At 33.5% G+C, this 21,667-nt stretch overlaps 1 protein-coding gene across 7 annotated transcripts; it reads right to left on the reverse strand.

Annotated features, from left to right (window-relative positions):
- Positions 1-390: 390 nt before the first annotated feature.
- Positions 391-20,902, reverse strand: LOC105322150 (protein-L-isoaspartate(D-aspartate) O-methyltransferase). Of its 7 annotated transcripts, none has more exons than XM_034469780.2 (8): positions 6,236-6,382; positions 5,924-5,979; positions 4,758-4,835; positions 3,212-3,348; positions 2,873-2,977; positions 2,308-2,520; positions 1,521-1,690; positions 391-989 (listed from the first exon to the last, which is right to left on the reverse strand). In XM_034469780.2, exons 2-8 carry the CDS (start codon positions 5,943-5,945, stop codon positions 956-958), a joined length of 759 nt encoding a protein of 252 aa, XP_034325671.1. In that variant the 5' UTR covers positions 5,946-5,979; positions 6,236-6,382; the 3' UTR covers positions 391-955. The 7 variants fall into 7 exon arrangements, with proteins under 7 accessions (XP_034325671.1, XP_034325673.1, XP_065942762.1 ...); XM_034469782.2 differs by having other exon boundaries at positions 5,871-5,979; positions 6,236-6,344; XM_066086690.1 differs by having other exon boundaries at positions 4,758-4,913; positions 5,871-5,979; positions 6,236-6,344.
- Positions 20,903-21,667: the final 765 nt, after the last annotated feature.

The following is a 21,667-nucleotide window of genomic DNA, read 5'->3' on the forward strand; positions in this document are numbered from 1 at the left end:
GTGTATCACAGAATCTCATCGTGGTAACACAATGTGTCACGAAATTGTAAAACTAAAAAGACTTTCATTTTTTATTCAGCTCTTTAAAAACAAAAATAAGCACTGGGTCAGATTGAGTTGTAACCTTTACTTATGTAAATCCTTCGAGCAAAATTTTATAATTCTTTAAATAAAAAAAATGATTTGTACATGGTTTTTGTTAATGGTATAAAAATTATCTCATGAAAATTTACTTACTGTGGATCCAACAAATTTACAAAGCTTATTTAACCACCTAGTGCTACACTAATTTGTTGCCTGAAGTTGTATACTGGCATCACATAGGAGTCTTGACAACTTGATTAGAATTTTGTTTCACACGTTTTACCACACATAAACAATAAACACGCATTAACATATTCATAGCTTTTATTGTAATTAACAAGATTTAAGCTAAATCACTCCTAAGCATGCTCTGTACAACATACAGTGGTTTAGATTTTATAACAAGGAATTAAATAACAAGCCACTGGGTATGTGCTAAATTCAAACGAACTTGAAAAAAGTCCATGATAACGAGTGTTGAACAAATACAGGTTTAAAATGTTTTGCTTTGGCTTAAGATAATTCTTTTAAAGTTTTAGTTGATAGAAGTACAATATATAGTATAAAAATAGTATATACTAGTATTAACCTCAAAGTAACTGAGATATTTACCATGTTTACCAGTATTTGTTACCTAACATAGATACGTATAAATTATGGCTTGGTTAAACAAATACACATGTATACAGGTAGTTCAAAAAAACATATGAAAAAATGCAAACAAAACATGTCTTTATTGACAATTTGACCATTGAAAAGTTCAACTTTCATAAGAAATTAAAACATGTCACTTGTGGGAAGGAAGCATTTAACATTGCATCATACCTCAGTATACCGGTAGGGTTTTTTTTAAATTCTGAAACAGATCAGGTCATAAATCTTCATGGGAATCACCTTTTCCTTTGCTGAAAAGAAATGAATATGCTTTAATGATGTTATTGAGGGCGAATATGCTTTATTAGTAATATACTTAGTATGTGAGGGTTCATCAACTCCTTTAGCTACAAACGCATTGGCATCTTCTCATTGCTTACAAAGATATTCATAAAACTTCAATGATTTCAAAATGTATATCTTTGAGTACTAATATATTAAGAATATATCAAATCAATTATTGGAATCTTTTAACAGAAAGAGAGGTACACAAACTTGTGGGGGCTAATTGTTTGTATATTTTGCAGATATATGTACAGATATTCCTAACTCTAAAATAAAAACCCGCCAAAGTTAATGAAGAAACAGCATTTATATTTGCAAACCACGAAAACCCAATCACCATAAGTGCAAATTATTCTACAATTATGACATTTCAGGAATGATAGGTAAAGGATAATTGACATTGGTTACATAATTGATGTGCAGGGAAAATAAAGTGCATATTCAATAGGCACCTATAAAGGAAAGGTTATTCCCTCATGCAAAAAATTCATTTCCACCTGGGAACCTGTTTCTCCTTGCTTGTGAGTGGCACATAGATGACGCCCATTAGGTTTTTCCTGGTGATTGTGTTGTCCATTCCTTTATCATACTGTTGTAACATCTGACTTTCTCCTTGGGGTCCAACTGGAATTATCAACCTTCCCCCTGGGGCTAGCTGATCCAGAAGCTGAAAAACAGTAAAGACCCTTGTCAATTCTCCACTTCAGCTTTAACAGTCACTGTCAGTATATAACTGCTTGCAATTATTAAACTTTTAATATCTAAATTCTCTACAATGCTATACATGCCTTTTAGAAAACTAAGAAGAAAACTTAATTAGATTGAGCCACTATACAACTCAAATTAATCATGAGACCATCCAAACCACTTCTCTATAAATATAAAATATTTATTTATAAATTACGTATATATGAGAAGGATTTGGAACTGATTTTATACATGCACTGTGAAATCATTAAAATTACAAAGAAACAAACTTTCTCAGATTCTCAAGATAATATTTTAGAGGTTCTTTCAATCTTTTGGATGCATCGTTGGAAACCTATGACCAATCTTTCATACGCTTACTGTCAGGGCAGGAAGTGTACCAATATGCAAGACTAGTGGTGGGTTTTTTAAACAATAGCTGAGATGTAATTTTGTGGACTTGCTTTCTATGTACAATAAATATGGATGGAAATAGTTGGGAATGTTAACTCACAGGTAGGGACTACCCACAAAATTTGAAGCACTATCAAAACCTATAACGATTTCACAGAACCCTGATGATCAGTGTGAACTTACCGCCTGGGGTAGAGTGGCAGCTGCTGCCCCCACATGTATGGCATCATAGGGACTGTCCTCAGGGAAGCCCTGTCTCCCATCACCACTCACAAGTTTCATCTGCCCCGATTCTAACAGTGATGCTAAATTACTATCTTTTTTAATATTTTCTACTGACTCCGACACCAGCTCTGGAATATGATCTATGCCAACAGCTTTTCCAGAAGGTCCAACCTGAAATGTGTAAAAAAAAATGTGTAAACTTTAGCAGTTGTATACAGTAAAACACCGATACAATAAAAACTCATAAAACGTGTTTACAGTTAGGCGTGTAGCTGCCTATACGCAAGTGATAACATATCATTTACAATAGGAGCCTGACAGTGAAGTCAATTCATTCCATTAATCTTCAGTTTGTATAATTTATTTATAAAGAATGACAAATAACATTAATAATGAATGAAAACTGCTCCTCCCATATGCCTTACCATACAGCTGTTAATTACTGCAAGAAATTAGTACCATAATTGGACTATATTTAGCTCTTCACAATACACTGCATTAATCTGCAATGCAAGCTAATTACCAAGAGAGCCATGCAAGCTGTAAGATAACCACTTCCTGATCCAACATCTAATGCTCTTTTTCCCTCTGTCAAGTGATCTGATAGAAGTTCCAGGGCATGGGCGTGCTGAAAAAGAGGTGCTTATTCAATTATTCATATTGCAATCATCATAGTTTTTATTTACGATGGAAAATAGCATTTATAGCAAAAATGGATGTAATATGTATTTCCTAGTGCAAAGAAGAGGATGAGTTGTTAACACACACAGAGACAATCTCTAATAATAAAGCTAGATGAAATGGTTTTGTAGACAAAGCATAGTATATGTACCAGATTTGACTGATTATTTTTTCATCTTACCATGTGTGGTGCACTAATGGTCACTGAGTAACCAATGGTTTGTGGCGAGTCGTTATACGGATTGAACTTGCAGAAATTTGCTCGGTCAACTTTCTTCATTGCATCTATAACACGCTGTGTCTTCAGAATATCATTTTCTACCCCAAAAAAAAGTGTTGTGCATATATTTGAGAACAAGTACATGTATTACATATAGTTAAATGAAAAGGTTTTTACAAGTCTAGAAGTAAATATAGGAGGTATAAAGGCATGATGCAGTAGATTATTTTAATCCAGTAAGTATAACTGTTTTCATAAAGTTTACATATATTGAGCCAGGTGAAGCAAATGCTCTATACAAGTATGACATTGTAAATGTATAAAAGTCAAATTTTGAATGTCTACATTCAATATCTACCAGAAGTTATTGCAAATCATGCTGTAAATTTTTACAATATTTTTTTATTTTATTAGCAAACAACAGTTTTTTAAATTCCTAAATGAGTTAATTTGTACCAAATTTGATCTCCTGAAATCAAGTTTCTGTTAAAAAATTTGCTACTATTAACAGCAATACAAAAAACTCCAAGTATTTAATGCCATAACGGAGCATTCAGATAAAAGGTTAGTACAGGTCTAAGGTCATTTCTTGCCAAGTACCTGTTCTGAACGCAAGTTAACATTTTCAGTGTAAGGGGCAATAACTTATACAGGGTGTCCCTACCATTTACACTTAAAAAAAACTTTTGATTAAATTTATTCAACAAAATATCAAAAGCATTTTCATAACTGTATATGATGTAAATTTTCACTTAACAAATTTCACAATTATTCATAATTTTTAGAGAAATTGGGCTTTGTTTTTAAAAACAGAAGGAAAAAGATGGTGCGTCAAAATGACGCCCTATGTTATCAATGACAATTAACGTCAATTGGTTGAGTAATATTCCTCACAACAATCACTGTACAGATTCCATTTTCTCTAATCTTGTCACTTTTTAAATAATCTGTTGCTTGTTGAGTTGTTTCCCCATGGTATTCTCATTTCATATATTGTACAACTAAATCTGGGGTCTGTGTTTAAAAAAAATACAGTTCTAAAATGGAAGATGCCTGCTCTCTTGTTCGATTCATCTTGAATGAAATTCAATTCAATCAAGGAAATATGACGCATTTTTGTGACATCATAATTCAATGAAAAATGCATTTTTCTCATGAATTTTTTTGTGAGAAAAAATCAAACTATTTAACTTTTATTTGAGTCACAATTCACAAGTTTTGGCCAAACACTATTTAATATATATGCATTTCAAATGGTATCAGATATTCTGGGACACCCTGTACTTTGCAAGAATCCCTTTTCTCATACCAGCATTTTATTCATACAAGATTGTGACAGCTTAGCCTACACACGTAGCTCTATATGAGCCAGAGTGATCTTGAAAACTATGACAGCATACATTAATTTGTTCAGTATGTTCATAGGACCTAAATATTTTACCTTGGGAATTAAGCTGCTATGATCTTGAATGCAGCCCTGTACAGCATTTTACAATAAGCAACTTACTGGCAAGGTTGTCTATCAGATCCACATGACTTTTGCCACTGGAGCGCCAGGCCATGGTTCTGAAGATGCTGACCAATCCTGCAAGAATAAGAGTTCTTTCCAGTATTCTTCTGACTGCCATACCATGAAAATAGCACACCAGAGGAACTCACAATCCTAAGGTAACAAGTCAACTCGTCATCTAGTGAATTCGGCACCTGCATAAATAGTGAACTTGGCACCTAGTGAATTCGGCACCTGGTGAATTCAGCATTATGAATCTGGTGAATTCGGCACCTTGATAATGTATTTTTTATCATTACTAAAGAAAGTACAATACATAAAGAACACAAAATCATTATGTGCTGATGACCAGGAACTTGTATATGTCCCTGTTATGACAATTAAATAACAAATTTATCACTATGCGTGAATAAAAACAGTTAAAAACAACTAACTATAAATGTATTTATGTTCATTAAAATAATTAACAATAAAATAAAGGAAGAAATAAGGTTGATTTCTAAACACACCAATTCATTACTTATATTATCTGCAATGTATTTATAATAAACATTTTTAAAATAATTAATACTCAACATCAAAGGTACTTAATCATGTGTTATTCAGTGTGTACCTTGTTTAATTGCTAAAACAGTAAGATGTTAGCGGTGTATTCCTAGTATACATGTAAGGGGCTACCAGGTGCTATTAAACGGTGTATTCCCTGTACACATAGAAGGGGTGGGGTATTACGGTAATTATGAGGAGGTTAATGAAGACACTCTGTCAACACATGGGCCACTTCCCTGTGTCAGTTGTTCTTGCGACTTCGAGAAGACAACAACTGTTACAATTAATGGATAACAGTTAAACCAGTAACTAATGAATTAGTTTGCATCTGTAAATAAATGTGGTTGTAAGTAATAAGTTACTTTGTAAACCTCACCTTTCTTAACAAACATACAGTTCCATGATAACAGTACAAATCAATATTGTGTAAAAATAATAAATATATCAGATTTTTCAAAAATGCGCGTCTAGAAACACAGAGATAGATGAATAATATACAAGTGCCGAGTTAACTAAATGCCGAATTCACCAGGTGCCAAGTACAATTGATGTTGAGTTTACCAGATGCCGGATTCACTATTCTCGGTGCCAAATTCACCAAGTTCCGGATTTACCAGGAGCCGAGTTGACCAGCATTCAATCCTATAACACTGAATGGGATCAGTGGGATCTGCAAAAAGTGTTTTCAATTTTCAGTATTTTTTATAATAACGTACTGTCTGTATTAAATTGTATGAATAGTTCATATCGATTATTAGGTCAGTAACAAAATAATGATAATCGATATTTAAAGATAAAGAGGAAGAAGTCTGTGCTGTAAAACGAAGCCCACATGATAGAGGAAATGCGAGCGATATCAAGACTTTCAGTTTTTATGGTTTTAGAGCTTACAAAAATTACGCAAATTATTGTCATCAAATTATTACCTCCCGTTTCAAATACTTTGATTGCACGACGAAAATATCCTAAATAAACAGAAGAACGTAGTTTAGGCTCGCCATAAGAACTCGATTTAGAAAAGTCTAGAAACTATCCGAATAGTCTCAGCTGGTGCGGATCCAGCATCTTGCCCCCCCCCCCCCTCAATCGGCAATCCTCGGCTGATTCCGCTACGCTTCATACAAATTGTCGAGTGCGCTAGACATTCGAGTAGTTCCGAGTGCCCCACCCCCTCCTTTTTTTTCAAGTGAAGTTTTAACCACAGCATAGCAAACAAAGTTTATGGTTATTGGATATAGACATGTAGTATATATAATTAATTATAATTATACATTTATATACTGTACATTAGTGATGACCAGAGGTTCCTGGTGAAACACAGAGTATACATGCAAGTATCATGATGAGATATTTTTTTAAAAAAGGTACACGCGTACGGAACGTCTTTTCTTTTGGAATCGTTAATGTATATGTTAAGAAACTTCCATTCCTCGCTTTACACTGCATGCATTACCTAATTTAAAAAAATCTGCTTTTTATAAAAAGAAACTGAAGTCTATACAGATAGGTAAAGTTAGCTACTAGTAACTGGCTACTAGTAACTGGCTACGAGAAGTAAGAAAACCTAGCTACTAGTAACTGGCTACGAGATAAAATCAAAGTTGGCTACTCGTAACTGGCTACTAGTAACTGGCTTCGAGAAGTAAGAGAAGCTAGCTACTAGTAACTGGCTACGAGATGAAAGACACTTGGCTTCTAGTTACTTCTTACTGTCCATGTGAGAAGACATACCTAGGATTTTTATTTGTGTTCTTAAAATGTACATTGCACTATATCACTGTCAATTGTCAATATATCTCAAGTAGCTGTATATATAAATTGAAGATATATGCCAGACTTGTTAATATCAACATTATGTCAAGTCATCCACATAATATTACGACACAATTACTCAGATATCCCTCTGTATGTAGTCAGCTACTTCTGAATTTCGTTACAAATATCTTTATTTTTTGTCTGTTTTTTAGCGGTTTTGTCAATATATCTCAAGTAGCTGTATATTTAAATTGACGATATATGCCAGACATGCTAATATCAACATTCTATCAAGTCATTCACATAATATTACGACACAATTACTCAGACATCTCTATTTATGTAGTCAGATACTTGTGCATTTTGTTACAAATATCCGTATATTTTGGCGGTTTTGTCAATATGTCTTAAGTAGCTGTATATTTAAATTGAAGAAATATGCCAGATATGCTAATATCAACATTCCTTAAAGCCATCCACATAATACTACGACACAATTACTCAGATATCGCTCTTTATGTGGTCAGCTACTTGCGCATTTTGTGACAAATATCCTTATATTTTGACAGTTTTGTCAATATATCTCTAGTACCTGTATATTTAAACTGAAGATATATGCCAGACATGCTATTATCAACATTCCTTCAAGTCATCTACATAATATTACGACATAACTACTCAGATATCTCTCTTTATGTAGTCAGCTACTTGTGCATTTTGTTACAAATATCGTTATTTTTTTACGGTTTCTTAATTTATTGCAAATAGCTGTATATTTAGATTGAAGATATGTGCCAGATATGCTATTATCAACATTCCTTCAAGTCATTTACATAATATTACGACATAATTACTCAGATATCGCTCTTTATGTGGTCAGCTACTTGCGCATTTTGTGACAAATATCTTCATATTTTGACGGTTTTGTCAATATATCTCAAGTAGCTGTATATTTAAACTGAAGATATATGCCAGACATTGTATTATCAACATTGCTTCATGTCATCCACATAATATTACGACACAATTACTCAGATATCGCTCTTAATGTGGTCAGCTACTTGCGCATTTTGTGACAAATATCCTTATATTTTGACGGTTTTGTCAATAAATCGCAAGTAGCTGTATATTTAGATTGAAGATATGTGCCAGATATGCTATTATCAACATTTCTTCAAGTCATCCACATAATATTACGACATAATTACTCAGATATCGCTCTTTATGTGGTCAGCTACTTGCGCATTTTGTGACAAATATCTTCATATTTTGACAGTTTTGTCAATATATCTCAAGTAGCTGTATATTTAAACTGAAGATATATGCCAGACATGCTATTATCAACATTCCTTCAAGTCATCTACATAATATTACGACATAACTACTCAGATATCTCTCTTTATGTAGTCAGCTACTTGTGCATTTTGTTACAAATATCGTTATTTTTTTACGGTTTTTTAAATATATTGCAAGTAGCTGTATATTTAGATTGAAGATATGTGCCAGATATGCTATTATCAACATTCCTTCAAGTCATCTACATAATATTACGACATAATTACTCAGATATCGCTCTTTATGTGGTCAGCTACTTGCACATTTTGTGACAAATATCTTCATATTTTGACGGTTTTGTCAATATATCTCAAGTAGCTGTATATTTAAACTGAAGATATATGCCAGACATTGTATTATCAACATTGCTTCATGTCATCCACATAATATTACGACACAATTACTCAGATATCGCTCTTAATGTGGTCAGCTACTTGCGCATTTTGTGACAAATATCCTTATATTTTGACGGTTTTGTCAATATATCGCAAGTAGCTGTATATTTAGATTGAAGATATGTGCCAGATATGCTATTATCAACATTTCTTCAAGTCATCCACATAATATTACGACATAATTACTCAGATATCGATCTTTATGTGGTCAGCTACTTGCGCATTTTGTGACAAATATCTTCATATTTTGACGGTTTTGTCAATATATCTCAAGTAGCTGTATGTTTAAACTGAAGATATATGCCAGACATGCTATTATCAACATTCCTTCAAGTCATCTACATAATATTACGACACAATTACTCAGATATCTCTCTATATGTGGTCAGCTACTTGTGCATTTTGTTACAAATATCGTTATTTTTTTAACGGTTTTGTCAATATATTGCAAGTAGCTGTATATTTAAACTGAAGATATATGCCAGACATGCTATTATAAACATTCCTTCAAGTCATCCACATAATATTACGACACAATTACTCAGATATCGCTCTTTATGTGGTCAGCTACTTGTGCATTTTGTTACAAATATCTTTATAGTTTGACGGTTTTGTCAATATATTGCAAGTAGCTGTATGTTTAAACTGAAGATATATGCCAGACATTGTATTATCAACATTGCTTCAAGTCATCCACATTATATTACGACACAATTACTCAGATATCGCTCTTAATGTGGTCAGCTACTTGCGCATTTTGTGACAATTATCCTTATATTTTGACGGTTTTGTCAATATATTGCAAGTAGCTGTATATTTAGATTGAAGATACGTGCCAGATATGCTATTATCAACATTGCTTCAAGTCATCCACATAATATTACGACATTATTACTCAGATATCGCTCTTTATGTGGTCAGCTACTTGTGCACTTTGTTACAAATATCCTTATATTTTGACAGTTTTGTCAATATATTGCAAGTAGCTGTATATTTAAACTGAAGATATATGCCACACATGCTATTATCAACATTCCATCAAGACATTCACATAATATTACGACATAATTACTCAGATATCCCTCTGTATGTGGTCAGCTACTTGCGCATTTTGTGACAAATATCCTCATATTTTGGCGGTTTTGTCAATATATCTCAAGTAGCTGCATATTTAAACTGAAGATATATGCCAGACATACTATTATCAACATTCCTTCAAGTCATCTACATTATATTACGACACAATTACTCAGATATCTCTCTATATGTAGTCAGCTACTTGTGCATTTTGTTACAAATATCGTTATTTTTTTTACGGTTTTGTCAATATATTGCAAGTAGCTGTATATTTAGATTGAAGATATGTGCCAGATATGCTATTATCAACATTCCTTCAAGTCATCTACATAATATTACGACATAATTACTCAGATATCGCTCTTTATGTGGTCAGCTACTTGTGCATTTTGTTACAAATATCTTTATATTTTGACGGTTTTGTCAATATATCTCAAGTAGCTGTATATTTAAACTGAAGATATATGCCAGACATTGTATTATCAACATTGCTTCAAGTCATCCACATAATATAACGACACAATTACTCAGATATTTCCCTTTATGTGGTCAGCTACTTGTGCATTTTGTTACAAATATCTTTATTTTTGGCGGTTTTGTCAATATATCTCAAGTAGCTGTATATAGAATGCTGATATATACAAGTCATGTTCATTTTAATATTATATTAGGATATTCACATGATATTACGACATAATTACTTATATATCTTTCTCAATCTCATCAGCTACAAGTGCATTTTGTTATAAAAACATCCATTTTCAACAGTTTAGTTGATAAACCTCAGGTAGCTGTGTAAAAAAAATGAAGATATCTACTAGTGTGGTTGGTTTAAACATTCTATAAGGTCACCAACATGGTATTATGACACAATTACTTAGATATCCCTTGAAATCTCATCAGCTTCTAAAACATTTTGTTAAAAATATTTTTTTTTTTAGGATTTTGTCAACATTTTTCAAGTAACTTTATGTATAGACTGCTCGTATTAACCAGTCTTGCTTATTTCAACATTCTATTAGGTCATCCACATTATATTACGGCACAACTACTCAGATATCACTCATAATCTCGTCAGCTACTACTGCATTTCTTTACAAATATCTTCATTTTTAACACTTTCCATGTTACTCAAGTTTCTGTACATAAAGATTAAAGATTAAAGATATCTAGTTTTTAATTTAAATATTGAAGAACAAAAAAAAAAATTAAAATCATAAAGATTGTAAAAATCTTATCTGTAAGGGGATGCGGGAGGGGGGGGGGCAAAATTTACTTATAATTTAAATTTCACTGGTTATTTTCTTTCATTCACTTCATCTTTTTACGTGCACACGAAAAACGTATGGGGAGAAATAAAGATATTTGTAACAAAATGCACAAGTAGCTGACTACATAAAAAGAGATATCTGAGTACCTGTGTCGTAATATTATGTGGATGACTTGAAGGAATATTAATTTAGCAAGTATGGCATATATCTTCAATTTAAATATACAGCTACTTGAGATATATTGACAAAACCGCAAAAAAATGAGGATATTTGTAACAAAATGCACAAGTAGCTGACTACATAAAGAGAGATATCTGAGTAATTGTGTCGTTATATTATGTGGATGACTTGACAGAATGTTGATATCAGCATGTCTGGCATATATCTTCAATCTATATGTACAGCTACTTTAGATATATAGACAAAACAGACAAAAAATAAAGATATTTATAACGAAATGCACAAGTAGCTGACTACATAGAGAGAGATATCTGAGTAATTGTGCCGTAATATTTTGAGAATGAGTTGACAGAATGTTGATATTAGCATGTCTGGCATATATCTTTAATCTATATATTCAGCTACTAAAGATATATTCATAAAACCGCCAAAAAATAATGATATTTGTAACAAAATGCACAAGTAGCTTACTATATAAAGAGAGATTTCTGAGTAATTGTATCGTTATATTATGTGGATGACTTGACAGAATGTTGGTATTAGCATGTCTGGCATATATCTTCAGTATATATGTACAGCTACTTTAGATATATAGACAAAACAGCAAAAAGATAAAGATATTTGTAACAAAATGCACAAGTAGCTGACTACATAAAGAGAGATATCTGAGTAATTGTGTTGTAATATTATGTGGATGACTTGACAAAATGTTGATATAAGCATTCCGGCATATATCTTCAATCTATATATTCAGCTTCTTGAGATATATAGACAAAACAGACAAAAAATAAAGATATTTATAACGAAATGCACAAGTAGCTGACTACATAAAGAGAGATATCTGAGTAATTGTGTCGTAATATTATGTGGATGACTTGACAGAATGTTGATATTAGCATGTCTGGCATATATCTTCAGTCTATATATACAGCTACTTGAGATATATTTACAAGACAAACAAAAAATAAAGATATTTGTAACGAAATGCTTAAGTAGCTTACTATATAAAGAGAGATATCTGAGTAATTGTATCGTAATATTTTGTGGATGACTTGACAGAATGTTGGTATTAGCATGTCTGGCATATATCTTCAGTCAATATATACAGCTACTTGAGATATATTTACAAAACAAACAAAAAATAAAGATATTTGTAACGAAATGCACAAGTAGCTGACTACATAAAGAGAGATATCTGAGTAATTGGGCCGTAATATTATGTGAATGACTTGACAGAATGTTGATATTAGCATGTCTGGCATATATCTTTAGTCTATGTATACAGCTACTTGGGATATATTTACAAAACAGACAAAAAATATGTAACGAAATGCACAAGTAGCTGACTACATAAAGAGAGATATCTGAGTAATTGTATCGTAGTGTAATGTGGATGACTTGACAGAATGTTGATATTAGCATGTCTGACATATATCTTCAATCTATATATACATTGTACAATCTATATTATTGACAATTGGCAGTGATATAGTGCAATGTACATCTTAAGAACACAAATAGAAATCCTTGGTATGTGTTCTTACATTGACAGTAAGAAGTAACTAGAAGCCCAGTTTCTTTCATCTCGTAGCCAGTTACTAGTAGCTAGCTTGTTTTACTTCTCTCAGCCAGTTACTAGTAGCCAGTTACTAGTAGCCAATTTTTATTTAATCTCGTAGCCAGTTACTAGTAACTAGCTTTTCTTAGTTCTCGTAGCCAGTTACTAGTAGCCAGTTACTAGTAGCTAACTTTACCTATCTAGTCTATACGGAGAACCAGGGAAGTTCATGACAATTTGTGCAGCTAGGATGAAATGGGCCATATGGTTTTTAAAAAGTAATTTTACACTTTGGTTTATCAGTTTGGAATCTGCTCGATCTAAGGTAAATACTTAACTATATATTGATAAATCTTCTGATAAACAATTAGCTCACCTAAGCCGAAGGTTCAATTAAGCTTGTCCGTTGTCTGTCGATCGTCGTTGTCGTCGTAAACTTTTCATATTTTCATCTTTTTATCCAGAACCTTTAACTTATGTGGAAGCATTCTTATATAGTGTAGATCCAGGCTTGTTTAAATCACGATCCGAGGGGTAGGATGGAGACACAATGGAGACGGATTTTTACCAAAGAAATATACAGAAAAATTTTTTCTTAAAAGCCAATCTGCTAAAAAAAAGCTGTAACTTGTGTGGAAGCATCCTCGGTAGTGGTGTTTCAAGGTGGTTCAAATTATGATCTGGAGTGGAGGGGATTAGGAATATGAAAAAATCTATAAAAATACCGAAACAACAAAAAGTTTTAAGGGCTTGAGAAAAGAGAAAAAATTATAACGTCAGGTGCATGTGTTACTGTATTGACCAATGTCAAAATATTTTGAATTTGATATTGTAATGCTGATTTGATCCGAGTTGTGGGTGAAATTGCTGCTCATGTGAGCGATGTGGCCCCAGGGCCTATTGTCCGCAACTTTCTCTGCCAGGTTCTACTGTCTTCAGATGGTTGCCAACTTTCCTTGGATGTTTCGACCTTGGACCATGACATCCTCCAGTTGGATCAGTAGCACTTGGAGGCCAGCCACCACTCGTTGGTACCAGGCATTCAGCTAGACCCGTCTCGTCTGTGCCATAACCAGCAGGATGGCTTCTCTGCTGCCTCTGCTAACTGTCGTACTTCAGCCCTAACTGCTGTTGCCACTTTTCCTAGCTTCTGGAATAGCTTCCATACTGACTGGGTTGGGATGCCTCTTCATCTAATCTCGACAGGGAACAATTAATGAAGCTTTCCAACCCTTCTTCCTGCAGTCAGCTATTACGACCTCTGCTGTGCCTCGTCATAGTTTTTCTCCCATGGTACTGTCAGCTCTATGGCAACTATATCGTTTTTACATGTATGGACCAGAGCACCATGTCAGATCGAAGAGTTGTTACCTCGCACTATTTTCAACGTTATTATCCGGGCTTAATGATGGCTGATGCAATGCAAAATTCCCGTAGACTTTCTTTTTTGGGATGTGTATTGAAACCTGAAGCGGTAGAGGGGGTGTTTCAAAACAGATAATCTGGACATTTTTTATATAAGTGGATGAACATAGTTTGAGCACAAAGATATTTATCATTATCGAAATATGAAGTGAAAAGTGTTGGAAGTGTCGGTAGTTGTTAAAAATAGTTGAAACAACTTTGCGACATGACGTGGTGCTGTGTCCAAACAAGTAAAAACGATAGTAGCTATAGAGCTGACAGTACCATGGGAGGAAAACTGCGACAAGGCGCATCAGAGGAAGAGCCTGAATACACGGACCTAATTGCAGACTGCAGGGACAAGGAATGAGTTTCATCATTGTTCCCTGTGGATATTGGATGTAGAGGCTTTTCAACCCAGTCAGTATGCAACCCGTTCCTGTGAATTTTTCCGAGTGAAAGATGATGTGTCATTGAAATTATCTTGGAAATTATCCTTTTCAACTATTTCAATTGCACTTCTTTCACAGGTATGTGTATTTTTATTAAAAATCGTCCAAATGTGCTGCATACATATCTTGGGACAGACTATAGTAAATGATTCCAGACTGCATGTCTTTTTGGTGCAAAAACCAATATGACGTCACAATTAATTTGATGAATCTGTTACCGTATTTTACGGCTTTAAGGTATCTCACTCCTCGCGTTTTGATTTCATTGCGCAGATGTTCATTATATATATTTTAAATAAATATGATTTTATCAATTCAATCCTCACAGAAAGATCATCATTTTATTATTACAAATGTATACAACATTCATGAAGAAAATTCATTTGAATTAAAGAAACAAACAAGTTTTTGGGGAAACTATTTTCTCGAGCGGAAGGTTTTTCAGACGAAAATGACAGAAACAAGCAATTTTATGAATTTTTAATACACTTTTCTTTTTATCATACTTTATTCATTATTCACATTTGTAACATTTGATAGGTTTGTAACATGTTCTATAGGCCCTGTCTGTGTGAATTGTACAAAACTAAATTTTGAGAGAATGATAGACGTTTAGCATGAATTCATGCAAATATATTGAAAATGTCTGAATTTTTTGAAGCCAAAATTTGCGAAAATTTTACCTTTGAAGCCATATATCTAAAATTTGACATTACTGACCCCCATGTTTTATTATGTCAAAATAATACTGAAAACATATCTAAGCAAACTTGATAAATCTTATAAAATTCTTGATATTCAAAATATTTTTATTTCAAATCAAATTGTAACTTTTATAAAAGTTGTTGATTTTAAGTGCAAAATGGTCACACATAAATTCAATCAAATTGTAACTATTATAAAAATTGTCGATTTTAAGTGCAAAAAGGTCACACAAAAATGTATGCATCTTCATACAAATTTTTTTCGCAATCCCTCTATTCAGTGTGACCATTGTGCATAATTTAAAAACGATATTTCAAGGAAAAAGTTTGCTTAAACAAAAATACTGACAACAAATCCTAATCAGGCTGAAATCGCACTTTAGTTTCAAAATGGTCAAATTAAATTGGCCGTAACTCAGAGGGATGAATACTGACCTCCCATTATCTTTTTATTTTTCAAGTATGTTTTTATTTTTCAAGTATGTTTTGTCTACAAAGAACTGCGAACGATAACGCCCGTTTCCCGCCTACATTTTAACTTTGGTACAACCTCTAACAAATGCACGCCGCAAACCTTACCTTAAACAAAAGTTTTGCTAACGCGGGGTCTTAGAAAAAAATTTCATTGAAACCGGTCTCTTTGAATGAGGAAAATATTATTTAGCGGACAATATGTGCATAAAAACTTAATAATAACATATTTACGATATATATTTAAGTAACATTTCATTTTAATTCATACCTGTTAATTATTTTTCGAAAATCTACAAAGAAAAATTCTTTTTTTGGAATGTATTTCGGTCTGTAGACATATGTCCCCCTCCCCCCCCCCCCCCCCCCCCCCCCCGTGAAACAACAAACCCTTTGGTAAAAATATGCCAAATAACAATAACTAAAACCCCTAAAAAGGAATTTTTGTTTCACGGGGGGGGATGTTTTAAAAACATTTCCGTTTTCCGTTATTTTTATTATGAAATGAGCTATTTTAACCCAAAATACAAAGTTATCTCTCTTTGTTTGACCAAATCATTTATATTTAATGAAAATATACATAAATGTTTACATTATTATAAAAAATAACTTTAATTAGATAACTTTCAAAAAATGACTTTTAGTTAGGCGGCTAGACGATGCTATCGTTCGCAGCCCTGCTTCTCAAGAAATTCTTAATACAAGAACATTGAGGAGTTGGATACCTTAGAGGAATTATGTAGAAAATAAAACAATTATTTAATCACAGGAAAAGTAATCCTGGTACCCATATTCAATTTGACACAATTTAAAGAGGGGTCACAAGCTTGTCTAAAGCCGTTTTTGGAGAGATTGTAGGCATTTTAGATATATTTCATGAGTCAAACACGGACATAACTCCGAGATATATTACTTTTATCCTTCATTTTTCATAGAAAATGGTTGTTTTAAAGATGATTTTTTACGGAAGCCAATTGGTGCCACTGAGAAAAATATTTTATCTGGCGGCCGCCAGATAATTATTTGGCGGCCGCCACTTAATTTTCTGGCGGCCGCCAGATAAAACCTGGCTTCCTGATGCGCGCGCTTGTGTTAATGGGAGCTTTTTAGGGAGTTGTGGATACACTCTAATTTATTAGTTTTATTAATTATTTCTGAAACTTGACATTAAATATCAATTGCAGAGCTTAGGGTTTTGAAAAACTGGTTGAGTTGAATGTATAGAAGACTTTGTTAAAATCTAGAATGATTTTTATATTACTCTGTGCCTTGTATTATACATGTTTGTTGTAAAACATGGTATTTAAGAGTTGATTTTGAACTTTTAAAACTGAACTAAACACCCGTTCAAGAAATCTTAACATTAAAAAACTTTAACTTGAGAGGAATGTTATGTAAACATGTATAAGAAAAGGAACGCACTGCCTTCTATATGTTTTAATTTTGGTATAAGAATTTACCAACGCAGATTAAAGTCAGCTTTATTGACCACGACAGCTAATACAGGCAATATTATCACGAGAGCAGATCCATCTATGACTGTGTTGTTAAACTCCTATTCCAAATCACATGAAAGGCAGTACAATAAAAAGACCGTGATCGGCCACAGTCTCTCTGGGTAAATCAAAGTACTGAGAGTACTGAAAGGCGGGGTCTTGAGAGTTTGAATTTGTAATTGTTCACGTTTTCCTCCATTATGTTTAAAAAATTATGAGTTTAAATTAGTTATTTCAATCTATATGTAGTATGCTAAAGTTCGACATTTTGCAATTGCCTGATTATTTGTCATAATTTTGCTAAATCCCGACCGGGACTGTTCTTCATAATTGTAGAAAATTGACACAACGCGTACGTGAAATAATACGTGAAATAAGACCCCAAGAAAATTTTTAAAAAACTGCAACTTTTAACTGGGAAAATCAAAACAACTATATTTAGGTATATAATTGAAATCGTTATATTTTTTTATTTTGTGATCAAAGGGAAAATCTATAAGTCGGACGGTATCTGTTATAGAAGGTAAGGTGGCATATCTCTGTCCCTTGTGTGCAAGTTATTTTTCTATTAATTATGTCGACATGCAAGATAAAGATGTTGACATGCAAGATAGTTATGTCAACATGGAACATAACTATGTTGACAAGCAAGAAATCTGCAATCAAATAAGAGTTATAAAAAAACTCAAATATCGCCAACATGTGACATCCAAGATGCTAGATACGCTACCTATTGATGTCAACATGCAACTTATTTAAATAAACATGCAACTTCTTTATGTCGACATGCAACATCTTTATGTCGACATGCAACTTAGTTATGTTAAGATGCAAGATAAATATGTTGACATGCAACTTATTTATGTTAACATGCAACATCTTGACTTATAAGTTGCATGTCAACATATTTATCTCGCATGTAAACATAACTAAGTTGGTTGTCAACATATTCATCTCGCATGTCAACATACGTAAGTTGCATGTTAACATAAATAAGTTGCATGTCGACATAAATAAGTTCCTAACAGCATATTTATCTCGCATGTTAACATAAATAAGTTACATGTTGACATAAAAAGGTAGCATCTAGCATCTTGGATGTCACAGGTAGGCGATGTTTGAGATTTTTTGAGATTTTGTTTAATTCTAATCTGATTGCAATTTTCTTGCATGTCAACATAGTTATGTTGCATGTTGACATAATTATCTTGCATGGCAACATATTTATCTTGCATGTCGGACATATTTGAAAGAAAAATAAATTGCACACAAGGGGCAGAGATATGCCACCATAACAAGGTTTATGAAAACTCCGAAAACTCTTAAACTGTTGAATTACCGAACAAAGTTAACATTTGTATACCGATAACAAACACAGGCATCTGACGTTAGAATTATTTCTTTTTTACAATAAGATTATTCCAAGTACTATAACAATAAAAAAAAGTTTATCGCGGTAGCCATTTTGATTTTTTAGACCTGTCATGATTTTCTTGCAGCGATTCATATAAAATTAATAGGTAAAAAATAAATTCGTTCGCCACTTACTACTATTTTGTGTAAACTCTTGCATAATTTACACGAATCACGATATAACCGTTTCTGAAATTTTATTAAAAATCATACTCCAAATCATCGAGTCATCTGCTTTCAAATCGATAAAACTAGAAAATGGAGAACAAAAGTGAATGAATCACGTCATATTTTGGGGTAAACCTTTCCTGATTGGCTGTTATATATGATAATTGTAAATTGTTAATTTTAGCTATTAATTCAGATTTATTTGATTTAAAAATTTCTAAAATATGCAAAGTTTACGCTTTTAACAGTAGAATTAACAAATGTTGTAGGACATTGTTATTTCAGGGATCTTTGTCCTTTCAATACACTCTCGTTTATTAAACGCACAATTTAATGCGTGTCTTGGAAAAATGAACTTAATTTCGAAAGCGATATAATTTCAAATTTTTCAAGAAGCTACAATAAAGGATTTGTAAATCAGATTTTAAAACTACGATAAAAAGCCAGGTTTTATCTGGCGGCCGCCAAATAATTATGTGGCGGCCGCCAGAAAATTATGTGGCGGCCGCCAGATAATAAGTGGCGGCCGCCAAATAAAAATCTGGCGGCCGCCAGATAAAATATTTTTCCTACGTGGCACCAACAGGCTTCCGTAATTTTTCATTGCGTTTACCAAAAATTTAAGCCCTGGTACACCCTATGAAACAAAGATATCGTTATGAAGCATCATTAAAAGAATTTATATCTTGAATTTCATAAACCTGTAGGCACCTTTCACATCTTGACCTTAATGTATTTTACCAACCAATCAATGTATTGGACGCATCATTTTGAGCGTGTGACCAACCATACATTATATAACTTTCACTCAATAACCATGAGTGGCAACCGTTTTAACAAGAGCTTGGACTTTAGGCAGTACGTGACAAACTCCGATTTGTTGAAGGCGGGGTTTACTCATGGTTAACTGCCCAGTCATAATAAAATACTGCGATGTTGACTAAAGAGACATTTTTTGTGTCTTTTTTTTCTGTGTATCTTATCAATGGTTTTACATATGTCTCATAACCTCAGCATCCTCGCATGGAATGCAAGAGGCATTATGTCCTCTTCATTATGTTTGTCAAATATGCTTGATCATGTTAAATGTGATATTGCTATAATATCTGAGCACAAACTTAAGTGTGACAATGTTTCATATCTGGACTCTGTCCACCCTGACTACCTTAGTTATGTTTGTATAGAACCTACTGGTACCAATACATCTATACAGTGCTCACGCTATTTGGGTAAAGGGGGCATTACTATTATGTACAAAAAGGAGCTTGACTTGTCTATATGTTTGTTAACAGATTTAGATTCTACTCGCATCATTGGAATAGAACTCAAAACGTCATGTGACCGATCTTTATTCATTTTTGGGGTTTATCTCCCCTCTGATAGTGCTATTCAGCCATATGCATCTGAACTGAACCTTTTGGAAGATCTTGTAGCTCATTACTCATTACTGGGTGATGTAGTAATTGGGGGTGATTTCAATGCTAGCTCTTATGAAGAAGACCTTCAGCATACAAATTTGTACAAATCAAAATTGCTAAAGGGAATTCTCACACGTAACAATGTAGGACGTCCTCGTGCTGATTTTAGTACATCTGGTTCAGGCTATACATTTACCTCAACACAGACTACTCTAGATTTTATATTTTGTAGTAGTTCTCTTTGTAAGCACGTTAATTCGTACCATGTGTATGAGGAAGGTTCATTTAGCTGTACATCAGATCAACTCCCAGTTGCAATTAATATTAATATTCATGTTAAAAATCGTATTTTACATAAATCGTTTAACAGCCTACCTGCATGGCACAAAGCTGAATCTTGTAAACTTGAACAATACCAAGAGCACGTTTCCAGAGAGTCTGCTTGGTTATTAGATAGACATCTTGATTGTGTTAATGACATTGACAACTTCTGTTCTGATCTAATTATATGTTACATGACGCTGCGTCCACAACAATTCCAACTTCCAAATATAGACCATATTTGAAACCCGAATGGACACCGAAAGTCAAGCATCTCCATGACCTAGAACGTCAAAAACGCAGAATGTGGATAAGAGAAGGACGGCCCCGTGGCATGTGTCATGAATCGTATAAAAACTACAAGCGTGCTAAAAGGGATTTTCGGAATGGGCTCCAATCTGCACACGACGAATTTATGACAAAAGCCTTTAAGAACATAAACGAGGCTTCTGAATGCGATGTTCGACTCTCTGGAAGTTGATCAAGCGCCAGCGGCCTCGAAGCTCTCGCTCTTATCCAGAAATAGAACTCGGTGATGACACATTTACATGCAGATCCTAGTGATATTGCTAACGCATTTGCACATCATTTTAAAGACGTTTACAATCCTAAGGACAACGACTCGTTCAACCCTGTGTTTTACCAATCTATTGAAACCCTGTACAAATCCTTAAAAACCGAAACGATGCTTAACAATTTTTTTCCTGGAGGTGACATCAGCATGGACGAAATCTCCACACTTATTCGTGTTTTGAAACGTAGAAAAGCTCCAGGAAAAGATTTCATCCAAAACGAACACATCATTTATGGTGGCTCAGAACTAAAACTCTGTTTGCTTCATTTATTTAACTCTATTATTAAAACTGGCCAGATCTCAGATTCTTGGAAAAGGGACATTATTGTTCCCATACACAAAGGAGGTAATAAGCCAAAGAAATCC

Source organism: Magallana gigas, chromosome 6 (assembly GCF_963853765.1).
Source record: "Magallana gigas chromosome 6, xbMagGiga1.1, whole genome shotgun sequence".
In the NCBI taxonomy this organism is placed as follows: domain Eukaryota; kingdom Metazoa; phylum Mollusca; class Bivalvia; order Ostreida; family Ostreidae; genus Magallana; species Magallana gigas.